Source organism: Vombatus ursinus, unplaced genomic scaffold (genome assembly GCF_900497805.2).
Source record: "Vombatus ursinus unplaced genomic scaffold, bare-nosed wombat genome assembly UNPS02014808.1, whole genome shotgun sequence".
Lineage (NCBI taxonomy): Eukaryota > Metazoa > Chordata > Mammalia > Diprotodontia > Vombatidae > Vombatus > Vombatus ursinus.
Window position 1 is genome coordinate 7183524 of NW_020954586.1, and position 12892 is coordinate 7196415.

Sequence of the window (12892 nt, forward strand, 5' to 3'; positions counted from 1 at the left end):
TCTTAGTGTTTAGTACAGTGCCTGGCACATAGTAAGTGCTTAATAAATGTTTTCTGACTGACTACCAGTTCTAAGATGTGTTGATTCTGCAACAGGGCTCTGAAGCGAAAGAGCTAGTAGTACTTGGGTATTCTGAATTCAAATCCAGTGCAGTGTTCCAGATGACCCAGCATCTCTGGATAAAGTAGAATACAAAGGAAACGGATGGCTACCAGCAGAGAGAATGGAAGAATTTATCCATCATGAATTCCAAGAGCCAAGTGTAGGTGAACAGAATCCAACAGTTCTTACTGAAATCAAGGGAAATATCACCTGATAGTTACTCCCTGTGAGTTATTAGGCAAATAACCTGACATACCAGGGTCTCAGTTTCTACATCTGTAGAATGATAAGGTTGGACTAGATGACCCCTAAGGTGCCATAATTCTGTCATCTTTCCTTTATCTCTTTGGGTCTCAGTTTACTCATTTGTAAAAATGATGAGTTTTCACTAAAGTAAGTGTTCTGAAGCTTTTTATGTCATGGACCCCTTGGACAGTCTGGTGAAGCCTAGGGATCCCTTCTCAGATCATGTTTTTACATATATTATATAAAATATATAGAATTACTAGGGTAACCAATTATACTGAAAGGCAGTTATCAAGATATTTTAAAAAATCCCACTAACCCAGGTTAAATCCTGCCCAAGATGGTCGTGGAGGCCCATTCCAGCTCTGTTCTTATGAACTTAACCTCTCTGGGACTCAGTTTCCTCTTCTGTAAAATGAGAGGATTGGAGTAGATGTCTCAGAAGTCCCTTCCATCTCTAGATGGACGAGCCCATGAGGTCTGCCTGGAGGTAGCTATTCCCTTGAATCCAGCCTAAGAAGATTGCCTATGTCCTCTACACTCAAGCCAAACAAGACTGCCTGTCCTGTTCTAATAGGTTTTGTACTTTCTGTGTTTTTGTCTATATCTTTCACTATGCCTGGAATGCCCTCCCCAGAAACTCCATTTCTACCTATTAAAATTCTACCCTTCCTTCAAAACTTAGTTCAAATGCTAACTCCTCCATGGAGCCTTCTTTGATTACCTTTGCTCATCTTAGCACTGTTCTTTCCTTGGACCTGGCATAGCATTTTGTAACTATCTAATGCACTCATCGTATTCTATTCGTATTATAGTTATTTGTGTGTGTATTGTATCCCCTAAATCAGATTGTAAGCTCTGTGAAGGCAAGAACCAAGCCTTATGTAATGTTTTCCATTTGGTTCAATTCAATTCCTTTCCTTTCTTTCCTTTCAATTTGATTCAACATTTATCAGTCCTACTACAAACAAGGGCGCTAGGTGGTGCTATAGTGCACAGAGCTTTCCACCTGGAGTCAGGTCAACTCATCTTCCTGAATTCAAATCTGGCCTCAGGCACTTACTAGTCATGTGACCCTAGGCAAGTTACTTCACCCTGTTTGCCTCAGTTTCCTCATCTGTAAAATGAACTGGAGAAGGAAATGGCAAACCACTCTAGTATCTTTGCCAAGAAAACCCCAAATGAGGTCACAGAGAGTCAGACAAGACTGAAAAAATGACTTAATAACAATTAAAAACTACAAACAATCCTTGTCTTTAAAGAGCTTTCATTCTTCTGGGGTAATGTAAGATAGCCTCCTGCCTATGTCTGGCATATTATTTTGCATATTGTCATTTATTAGCAGTAATAATATTAATAAATATTCATTGAACTGAATGGCTTTGAAATCGTATGTAATAGGGGACATTTTTCTGTTCAGAAATCCACATTCCTCTTCATTATTATTCAAAAATCTCCCCCAAGACCATCAAGAAGATTAATTCAGGCACTGAACTTGAGATTTTCTTTACAAAAGTGGAAAAGAAGGCTGCTTTTCCAGGCATGTGCAATGAATGAAATGTGGTTTCACTGAAGGCTCCTGAGGGCTTGTTATTTGTTAGTAGGTTTAATCCACATGGAGATTAAGGGATCAACTCAAATTTCCCAAGCACATTCTCTGAATCCACCAACAGCCCTTGGCATCTCTTGGCCATATTTCTAATAGCCCAGGAGAACTTTGGTTAGTTGTTTCAATTTTATTTGACTCTTCATGGCCCCACTTGGGGTTTTCTTGGCAAACATATTGGAGTGGTTTGCCATTTTCTTCTCTAGCTCATTTTACAGATGAGGAAATCCTGAGGCAAACAGGATGAAATGACTTACCCGGGGTCACACAGGTAGTAAGTGTCTGAGGCCGGATTTGAACTGAGGAAGACTCTTCCTCACTGTAGGGTCTGGCACTCTATGCACTATGGCATCACCTAGCTGAACTTTGTAGTATTCTAGACAGACTTAGGAAGAACTTGGTTGTGTCTGTATTGAGTTTACTACAACTGGATTAGATAGAAGACAGAGACTGTCTCTGTTCTGTAGGAGCTCAAGCATGGCATGGTGGGAAGACCACTGGTTCTGGAGTTGGAGTACCTGGTTTCAAATACCTCCTCTATCATCTGTGTGACTTCATTTCCCTGAGCCTCAGTTTCCTCAACTGTAAAATGAAAGGTTGGTCTAAAATCCCTTTCAACTGTAGATCTATTCTTCTATATTAATTTTATAATTATTTTAGGATTATGTCATGACATAATCCTAAAATGGTTTACATCCTAATTTAATCCTAGTCATTTAACTTCTGTGTGCCTCAGTTTCCTCATCTGTAAATTAGGGAGTCGGGCTGGATGGCTTCTGAGGTCTCTTCTAGATCTATGAGTCTATGTTTTTTATTTTATCCTCAAAACCATAGGGAGTCATCAAAGATTTTTGAGTTGAGGGTGGGGATGGGGGTGATACATGACATGGTCAAATCCATGTTTGGGCAACACCCATTTGGTAGTTTGTGGAGGATGCATGGCGGGGGGCAAACATCTGTCTAAGGGAGATTCTTCAATAGAGGACAGAGATAATTAGAGAGAAATTGGGGTGTTTTACTGGCTCCCAGACAAGGAGGAAGTGTTCTCTTCCGTGGACACCTCTTTACCAGGTGTGTGCGAGGATGGATGTCAACATTTATAGTCACCATATCTGAACCTGAGTTGCTAATGTGAACTCTCTTCAAATTTTCTCCCAATAGAATGTAAGCTCCTTGCAGGCAGGAACGGTTTCATTTTTGTCTTCATTTCCTGAGTGCCTGGCACACAGCGGGTGCCTATTAAATGCTTGTTGAATTTCTACATTAATTTACTTTCTTCCTGGAAATGATTTTGTGGGACTAGATTGGAGGTGGCAAAGGGAGCTGAAGGACCCAGCTTCGTTCAGTATCTGCAGAGAAATCCAGCCCTCTTACGTGACAGAGAAAACTCTGACAGTCTCTCCTCAGTGGTGGCCAAGACCATGCCCTGTGACAGTAATTAGCCCTGGCATGTTTTAGCCCTTCCTGAGAGTGACCATTAATGCTGGGAGCAGCACAGAACATGGGGTGCTGCAGTGACCCCGCCATTTCAGGACTCCAAGGAACCGAGAGCACCGATTTGGGGAGAGAGCTGCTCATGGAGGGTGTCTCTTTCCCAAGGGTTCTCGGAGGAGTCCAGTTTGGTTTCTCTGCCAACAAAACTCACATCCTTTAATTTCTTGGAACCTTCAAGATCAGTTACAGGCAGCAGAAAGGATGGCATCAGGGAGAGATTTTGCCAGAGTTTCTGGGGGAGGACTGTGAGCCAGAAGTTAGAAATCCCCTAAAGTCACAGCACCATAGATTGGAGCTGGGAAAGAATGTCATCTAATCCAAAGCCCCTCGTTTTATAGATGAGGAAACTGGGCTTCAGGGAGATCTCAGTTTCATCATCTGTAAAATGGGGACAATAATAGCACCTGCCTCCCAGGGTTGTTGGGAGAATAAAATGAGATAATAATTGTAAAGTGCTTAGCACAGTGCCTGACACATAGTAAGTGTTAAATAACTGTAGGCTATTAACTATTATTGAATGACTTGTCCAGAGTCAGAGAGCTAGTAAGTATCAGAAGTAGGGTTTGAACCCAGCTCTTCCTGACCCCAAGTTCTATTCAGTATGCTACGTTACTTGTATCCAGGCTTTCCATGTGGTTAGAACAGAGGCAGCTAGGTAGTGCAGTGGATAGAGTACCAGGTCTGGAGTCAGGAAGACTCATCTTCCTGAGTCCAAATCTGGCCTCAGACACTTACTAGTTGTGTGACCCTGGGCAAGTCACTTCACTTTATTGGCCTCAGTCTCCTCACCTGTAAAATGAGCTGGAGAAGAAAATGACTAACCACTCCAGTAACTCTGCCAAGAAAAGCCCAAATGGGGTCAGGGAGAGTTGGACACGACTATAAATGACTGAATGACGACAGAAGGAACTTCTAACATAGGCAGGTATATACAGCAGGCCAGCTCACTCCTGGGAAGCCCATGCTGCATGCATACCAATGACCTCTGACACAGAGACTTTGATATGTATCTACGTCTGTATCTGTATCTATGCATATATGTATAACATGTATACACGTGTGCATATGTGTATATGTTTATGTATACACGTAAATGCAGATACACATGCATATATATGTTATTGTTTGTCCTTCACTTTCGAAGAGGGTCAATGGCATCATGAGGGTGATGTCCATATATATACACAGTCCTGTATATATTTCTGGAGTTGCAGATTGGTTCCCAGTGAAGGCTGCTTCTGGCACTCTGAATCAAGCCTACATTTATGCCTCTTCTCCATATTTGTTATTCTTTATGGCCATAGCTGTTGCTTTGGTCTCCGGCAAACAGTCTCTTTAGTCAATGGTCTCCACTGTTGGGAATTTAGTTTGTTTCCAGGTTTTTCCCTATAAAATACATAACTACAAATTGATACAGGTAGTTCTTTCTAAAATGATTTTCTTCCTTCTTGACTAAAATGGGTGTAACTAGGGGATCTCTAAACATAAGCAAGGCCGCTGCCATGCGGGGGTGACTCAGGGCATGGTGCTTTGAGAGCATCTGGCAATGCCCTTATTGACCACTGAGCAGGAACAGCTGGTGACAAAGAGGATGCTTAAAAGGGAGTGACCCTAGCCCTGGTGCTCCCTTCCCTTCTGGTTGTGGATTCTGTCTGGGCATTTCCCACGCGATCTAGGGGAAGGCTGGATTGCCCTGGTTCCTTCCGTTGGCAGATAAAACATCGGTCCTGCTGAGGTGAGGTCAAACCTGGTTTTGGGGGCTGTCCCCTTTGCGTTGCCTCTTTCCTCATCTTAGGCGACTCAGTACCTATTTCTGAGACAGACTTAGGGGCAATCTTGTACGGTGCAGCATTCTCAGGTCTCTGGGTCTTTTTGGTTGGTGGCCTGGGGAGGAATCCCCAGCATGACTGTGGGACTCTTGGAGAGGGTGACCCAAAACAGATGGCTGAGCCCAAGACTTTGCCAGAAGATGTGGAACAGGAATTGTTTGGACAGTGCAGACCCAGAGTGAAATGTGGAATACCCATTTGGCTGCCCTGCAAACTGCTTTATGTTCTGAGGAGGGTTAATTATCAACCTCCAGCTGAGTGTAGCAACTATTACAAGTTAAGCTATTGTATACTATTTTAAGTCATTCTCTCAATGTAAGCTGTGAGTCTTTTTTGTCCTTTAGCAATTCTTTTGTGCAAAGGAAATAAATACCTGTCCCATACTTGATTCATATTACACATTGGTTATCTTTTTAACTCCTCTCCTTTGGGGAAGCACTAAACATGAACTAAAACCTAAGCTTTGGGTAATTTGTCCTCAAATGATTCAGTTTGGGCCAGGGTACTTAGCCAACTGAAGAATGAAAAAAGAGAGCTTAATTCCTGTCAATAGGGGTCAGGCTCCAACACGTATGTGTGCAGAGCAAAGGGATTCCTTAGAGAAAGGGAGTGGGTTCGATGCCAGAGTGCCTTGGACCCAGCAGCAGTTTTTAATGTTACACAAGGATTGTTCCACTTTGGGGAGAGGGCAGATCTTTGTATCTCCAGTTCCCGGCTCACAACAGGCACTTAATAAGTATTTGTTTATTGACTGATTAAAACAGTGCTTAGATGCCTCCTTGTAGAGATGATCCTGGGTTCTCAAAGACTCTACCCTCAGAACACAGGCTCTATCGAGCAGAAAAAAAGACTATGAACTGGGGTCTGATAGCTTCCATCTATTTTAGTCTGAAGGCTAACCTAATTAAATTTGAAGAGGATCATTACCACCTAATTTTGCCCTTTTTGGCTCCCTTCAGGGGATATAACAACAAAAACCTATGTCTCTGCCCTCAAGGAGCTTCTATTCTATTGGGTGACATTGTAATAAGCTGCAGGTGCAAAGAGGAAAACCAGACAAAGTGCTCTAAGAAAATATGTGGAAGAAGAGATAACTATTATCTCTCTTTCCAAAAGTCACTTCTGTTTCCCTGTGGTTTTTCAGTCTTTATGTTCCTGGGAAGTTATATGGCATGGGATCATCTGCAGGCTTAGCAGGATAGATGGTTGCCCAGAACATCTGCTGAATTTGTCGTTCAGTTGTTTCAGTCCTGTCCAAATCTTCGTGATGCCTTTTGGAATTTTCTTGGCAAAGATACTGGAGTGGATTGCCATTTCCTTCTCCAGCTCATTTTACAGATGAGGAAACTGAGGCAAACAGGGTGAAGTAACTTGCCTAGGGTCACATGGTTAGGTCTGAGGCCAGATTTTAATTTAGGAAGAGTTGTTTTTCTGACTCCAGGTCTGGCCTCTCAATACACTATGGTGCCACCTAGTGCCCTACCATTGAATAACACTTGGGTTTACTCAAACCAATCATTACTCACTATGTGTTTTCCTTTCCATACATATCCGTAATTTCCTTAAAGAAGAAGGAGAAGAAAGTAAACACGATCTAGAATAGGAAGAAGTAACACTTCTTCCAATTTTATTAGGCTGCGGTGCCATCTTGGGGCTAGTGGATTTCTCCTCTTCCCTGATTTCCATTTTTCAGGCTTCATTCACATGTCTCTCTTTGAAGAATCATAAGACTCTAGCATGGGTTCTATTCAAGCATGCCCAGAACGTATAAGGAACTGAATTTGCTTAGTAACTGATAATTTTCTTATTTGTGAAACTATAGCCATATATTTTACATATTTTTATTTATTTATTTATATTTATTTTTATATCTATAATATATATATTTTTTGTGTGTGATATATTGTCCAGGGACATTTATGATGAGAAAATGTAGTCCTGTTGCAAGGTAACAGATGAATAAGCCTAGTGTTACCATGGTACCCAGAGGATGCTAAAAGACCTCAAAGAACCCTTCCAGAGAGTTGGACAGATCATAGGATCAAAGAACCACAACTCTCGGGCAGAATGGGACCTCATCAGCAAGCTAATGCAACCTCATTTGACAGAATGTGTCCTTTCCCCAGTTAGAAAAAATATTTCAGAGTAACCTTTCGTTTCTAAGATAAAACACAAAAATCAAGGTCATAGAATCTACAGAGATGGAAGGGACCTCAGAGACCATCTAGTCCAAAATCCTCATTTTACAGATGAAGAAACTGAGACCCATGGCGGTGAGGTGATTGACCTCTGGTCACATTAGCAGAGGTGGATCTGGAATCCAGGTTCCCTGGTTCTGGAGCCATGGAAGCTTCATGGGACAGGAATTGTGCAAGTTGAGAAGATGTGGCTAGGTTGAGATCTGGACTGGGGTTGTGGGGTAATACCCTGTATCAATGAAATCACCGATCTATTGATACATTGAAGAAGGATTATAGAATCATAGATTTAGAGCAGGAAGGAACCTCCGAGGTCATTCAGTCCACCCCCCTCATGTAACCGATAAGGAAAGTGAGACCCAGAGAAATGAATCGACATGGCCAAGGTGACACAAGGCATTGATATAGTAACAGTGAAAATTGAGTTTGGATTCTCTGACTCCAAATCATCACCATTTCCACTAAACCACATCATCTTGGGTTTTTTTAAAGTCTTAAAGTAAAGCAGTAGGATTGCTAGTCCAAAATGTGATATTTTCTCCCAAAATACGCCTCTTTAAAAAAAGTACTGTAAACACCTTACTTAATTTAGCTTCATAAAGAGGTATGCCAATTTTATCAGTGTAATAAACTGGATGGTCATTTTTCTCCCTTGCTATTTGGAGGATGGCTTGTCCAGGTAAAGTGATTCAGGAACTTTCTATAAGACTGTCCTGAGTTTCCCTGATCATGAGGGGATCAGAGCTATAGATCCCCTCAGTTGACAAAAGTCTGTTCCCAATGGAGATTAAAGGGTTAACTAGGGAAAAAGAAATTGGTCTGTTGTGATTTTGAAAAAAGCCAGCTCTCACCCTTAGCCTTAGAGAAAACACAGGCTATGAAGGGGTCGCATCTAGGCAGGATGGCACCTTTGGGTCTGAAGTTCACTCCATTCAAGAATATGATGTTGGCAGTCCAAATGGAAAGAATACAGGCTCTTTCTGCTACTAATTAGCTGTATGACCTTAGGAAAGTCCCTTTACCTCTTTAAACTTAATTTCCTCATCTGGAAAATATAGGAATTAAACTCTAAGTTTGGAATCATAAGATGAAAGGGAAACAATAATGATCATGAGAAGGGAAATGACAATTTCCCTTTCATCTTATGATTCTGAGATTCAGTTAAGCAAGAGGAAGGCAGCCTCACTCAGAGCACAGGACAAGATTTGGCTGCCATGGTATCCACGAGGAAGTGTTCTCTGTACACCAACCTAATGAACTGCAGCTGGCTTTGTTACTTACTGTTTCCATCCCTAGTAGGACCAGTAATGGAATGGTCGTCATCCCTCCCTGAATCCACTCTTCTAGGGTCACCATCCCATCATGGTCAATATCAATCTCTTCCATCATTTCCTTCAAGATCTGCCAGGAAGCAAAGGAAAGAGCATGGAGTGGGTGGAAATCAACTCCCTTCCTCTGCCTTGTCTTGGCCCTCTTCACTGTCCTTCCCCTCCATTCTCCCTACCACTTCCTTCAGGAGACTCCTCTTGGTCTTGATCTATCCCTCTTTTACCCACTAGGACAGGAGTTGGTCCTGCTGACCTACTTTCAATGGATTCTCTCCGGCTCACAAAGAGCATTCTTGCTTCCTAAATAGAAGGTCCCCTTGTTCAGTCATTCTCTCCCTGCAGGATCCATTTTTCATAGTATGACACAACAATGAATTTCATTCATTGAAACATCACTGAGGACTCTGTGAAACTAGACAGTCACAAATGAGAATGTAGGAATCTTATCAGGCTCCTGACCTTGTAGAGAAGGTGTAATAAACATGATCCCAAAATTAGTCTGCTCAAAGAGATGAGAATATACCTCTCCCTCCTGCCACTTGGCGAGGTGAGTGGTACGGAATACTGCATATACAGTCATACTCAATGGATCTGTTGGGTCATTTTGCTAAATTATTTTACCCCTTTTATTTATTTATTTATTTTTAAAATTTTTTTTGTTTCAAGGGATGGTTCTCTGGAGAAGAGACAAGGGAAGAATATATTCAGAAATGAAGGTCGTATAAAAACTGAAAGTATCAAAAAAATTTTTAAAAATTGGTCTGACCAACATACCAGTCTGGAATGGCATTTTTTTCCTGGGAGTGGTACAATGGAAAGGCTACTGGCTCTGGAGTGAAAGGATCTAGATTAAAATCTCACCTTTTGTATTTTCTACCTGGGTCACCTTAGTCAAAGTCACGTAATTTCCCTTGACCTCTATTTTCTCATCTTTAAAAGGAGGGGATTGGAGTTGGTGACTTCTGAGGCCCCTTCCAGATTCAGTTCTATGATCCTGAGTCGTTTAACCTCTACAAGCCTCAATTTCCTCTTCTGTAGAATTAGAGAAGGGGTAGGGTTGGAGGGGTTGAACTAAAGGGCAGCTAGGTGGGGTACGATGGTTAGAGCACTAGGACTGGAGTCAGGAAGACTCATTTTCCTGAGTTCAAATATGGCCTCAGACACTTCCTAGCTGTTTGATCCTGGGCAAGCCCCTTTTTGCCTCAGCTTCCTCATCTGTAAAATGAGCTAGAAAAGGAAATGGCAAACCACTCCAGTTCTGTGCCAAGAAAATCCCAAATGGGGTCACAGAGAGTCACACATGACTGAAAAACGACTGAACAACAACGGAAAATCTATGATCCTATCATCACTGATGTTCCAATACTCATATTTTCCTTTCTTCAGATAATTGGATGACTCTTGTGTTTAATCCTTCCCAAGAACACAAATGCTCAATGGCGTGACAACTCTTTCATCTTGTCGACAGTGACATCCCTACCAGAGAACTGGGGCCTTGGTTCAACTCAGTTCGGGTCAACACAAATCTCTTAAGTGCCCACTGTGTGGATGGCCTTGATCCAAGTGCTGGGGAAGTCAGGGCAAAACAGAACTGAGCAAAACAGATTTTGCCCTGAAAGGAGAGGCCAGTGGAAAAGCATAGAAGGAGAACAGAGTATTTAGATGCTGGTCCAATGGCAATTACTAGTAACAGACCAGCTGAATTGTTTCTGAAAACGAGAGTTAAAAACAATTTCTCGAGGAGTTACTGTTTAGGTCTCCTTCACTTCAGTGCGATGGTTCTGTGATTTGTGGGTATGAGTTTTCTTACATTTGACTCTTCTCCACGTACTGTGCCCCGGAGTGACACCGGCCTCCTGGCTGTTATACACAAGACACTCCATTTCAGGACTTGGGGAGTTCTCTCTGACTGCCCCTCCTGCAGGGAATACACATCCTCCCTCCTCATCTCCACTTCCTGGCTTCCCCGGCTTCCCATCAGTGTTAGCTAAAGCCTTACTTTCTGTAAGAATCCCAACACTTAAAATTGGCTACTTGAGGTCAGAGACTGGTTTTTGCCTTTCTTTTTATCGACATCGCTTAGCAAGGTGTCTGGTACATAGTAGGTACTTAATAACACTAGTGGACTAGTTCACAGACTATCTGAGTCTTCTCTCCCACTGACACAGAATAGGACCCTTTTTGGAGTAGACCAAATCACAGAGAAGGTGACAATCAGTATTCATGGAGGGCATTTCCTCATCTGGGAGTTTTCTGTATCAGTGAAATCACAAGTCTAGTCTTCACCTCTATCCCTGACTCTAACCCTAGTCTATGAAGGAGCAGAAGGTAATCTAGATTCTCCGGGAGCTGGAAAAATCATTGCCCCACGGCTAACGTGGGGAGGAGTATTTTTGATGTCTCCAGGCTGATCATCAGGGCCCATCACTTACAGGCCTGAGCTCTGTGCAATCCCATTCCAGATATTCAGCCACATGCACCATCTGGGTGAGGATTCGATCCAGCTCCTAAGAGAAAATGACAAGAAAGAAGACAGAACCAGGAAGATGGGATGAGTAAAGAGTGAGAGGAGGGGGTAGTGGGGGTGGCATATTTTCTGTGGTGAAACACAGGGATGAATCCCACCTCAGACACTTATTAGCTGTGTGATCCTGGACAAGTCATTTAACTTCTCTGGGTCTCAGTTTTGTCATCTGTAAATTGAGGGTTGCGCTCAGTGAGGTCCGTTCTTGCTCAGACTCTCTGATGCTATGGTCCTGCATTGAATTTTCATTAAGACTGGCACCAACAACTTGGAATCAGTCTATTCACCATTTCCCTTATTTTTGCCCTAAATTCAGGGTCAAGATCATCTTAGGAACATAGGCTCAAAGATGGAAGTGACCTTAGAAACAGACCGTCTAGTCATAGGATCAAAGATTTGGGCCTGGAAGGGACCTTAGAAGCCACCCGGTCTTACCCTCTCATTTTAGAGAAGGGGAAACTGAGGCCAGAGACATTAATTAACTTGCCAAGAGTCACACAGATGTTAAATGGTAGAGCTAAGATCCAGAGGTCCTCTGATCCTACATGCTGCTCCACATTGGTGGATTCTTACATGGTGACAGCAATGAGAGATGCATATACTACTTCTGTGTAGAAAACACCGAAACATTGACTTTTCTCCCCTACAGAGCAATCTTCTTTCCTTCTACCTCCTCTCATACCTACCTTTACCTCTTCTCATTCTAAGTATACCAAGATGAGATCATCTCCTCTACTTCTTCAACAACCAAAAACACAGGATTGCCTATGTACTATCCGTATGATCTTGGGCAAGTCATTTTACCTTTGGCCATTGATTTCCTCATCTGGAAAATGAGGGGGGTGGGACCAGATAACTTGTAGGTCTCCTTGTATTTCTAGATACATGTTTTGATGATAGTAGGAGGACTACTGTGGTGACCCTATTTTGCCCATTAGATGCCAAGGATCCCTGATAGTCTTTTCGCAATGGGTTAATAAATATTAGCACCAGATGCTTCAGATTTTTTGGTACCAAGTGAAGCTCCCACCCCCTCCCTATAATCTCATTAATTACAGAGCACCAAATGGATCAGAGCATCCTGGAGACTTCATTGCACATACTTGCTATAGCAAGGCCTTTGGCATGAGGTAGGTATTTAAGGGGCAACATCTGAGATGCCTCATTAGGTAGAATAGTAGAAAGACGCCTTTTGTTACACATGGATGTCAGGAACATGATTCCAAATGAGCTTGGAAATGGAATCCAGCATAGATGAAATTCAACAGGAATAGAAGAAAATAAAAAAACCAATGATCATAGGATATGGGAAAGCCATTTTGTCTGTAGTTTCTGTGAAAAATATCTTAATGTTTCATCCCACCACTACCTCACTATAAGCCAATAGGGTAATTTAGCTGGTAAGAAAGCTGAGCCCATCTGAGCCTGTCTTAATAGAAATGTAATTGCTCCCACTTTTGGGCATGGGAGAAGAGCTGATCTGCACCCAGCTGATCCCATCTGAAGTGCTGGGTCTAGGTCTGTGAAGAAGATGTTGACAAATTGGAGCAGAGCTAGTGGAGGGT

General features: G+C 42.4%; 1 protein-coding gene across 1 annotated transcript in view; it reads right to left on the minus strand.

The window, feature by feature from the left end:
* Positions 1–12892, minus strand: part of DGKG (diacylglycerol kinase gamma) — a 258329-nt gene that overhangs the window by 220485 nt on the left and 24952 nt on the right. The window contains exons 6-7 of the mRNA XM_027875364.1: positions 11236–11310; positions 8757–8876 (exon numbers count right to left, since the gene is read on the minus strand). Coding sequence (XP_027731165.1) covers positions 8757–8876; positions 11236–11310 — 195 coding nt within the window. The remainder of the gene's footprint in view (positions 1–8756; positions 8877–11235; positions 11311–12892) is intronic.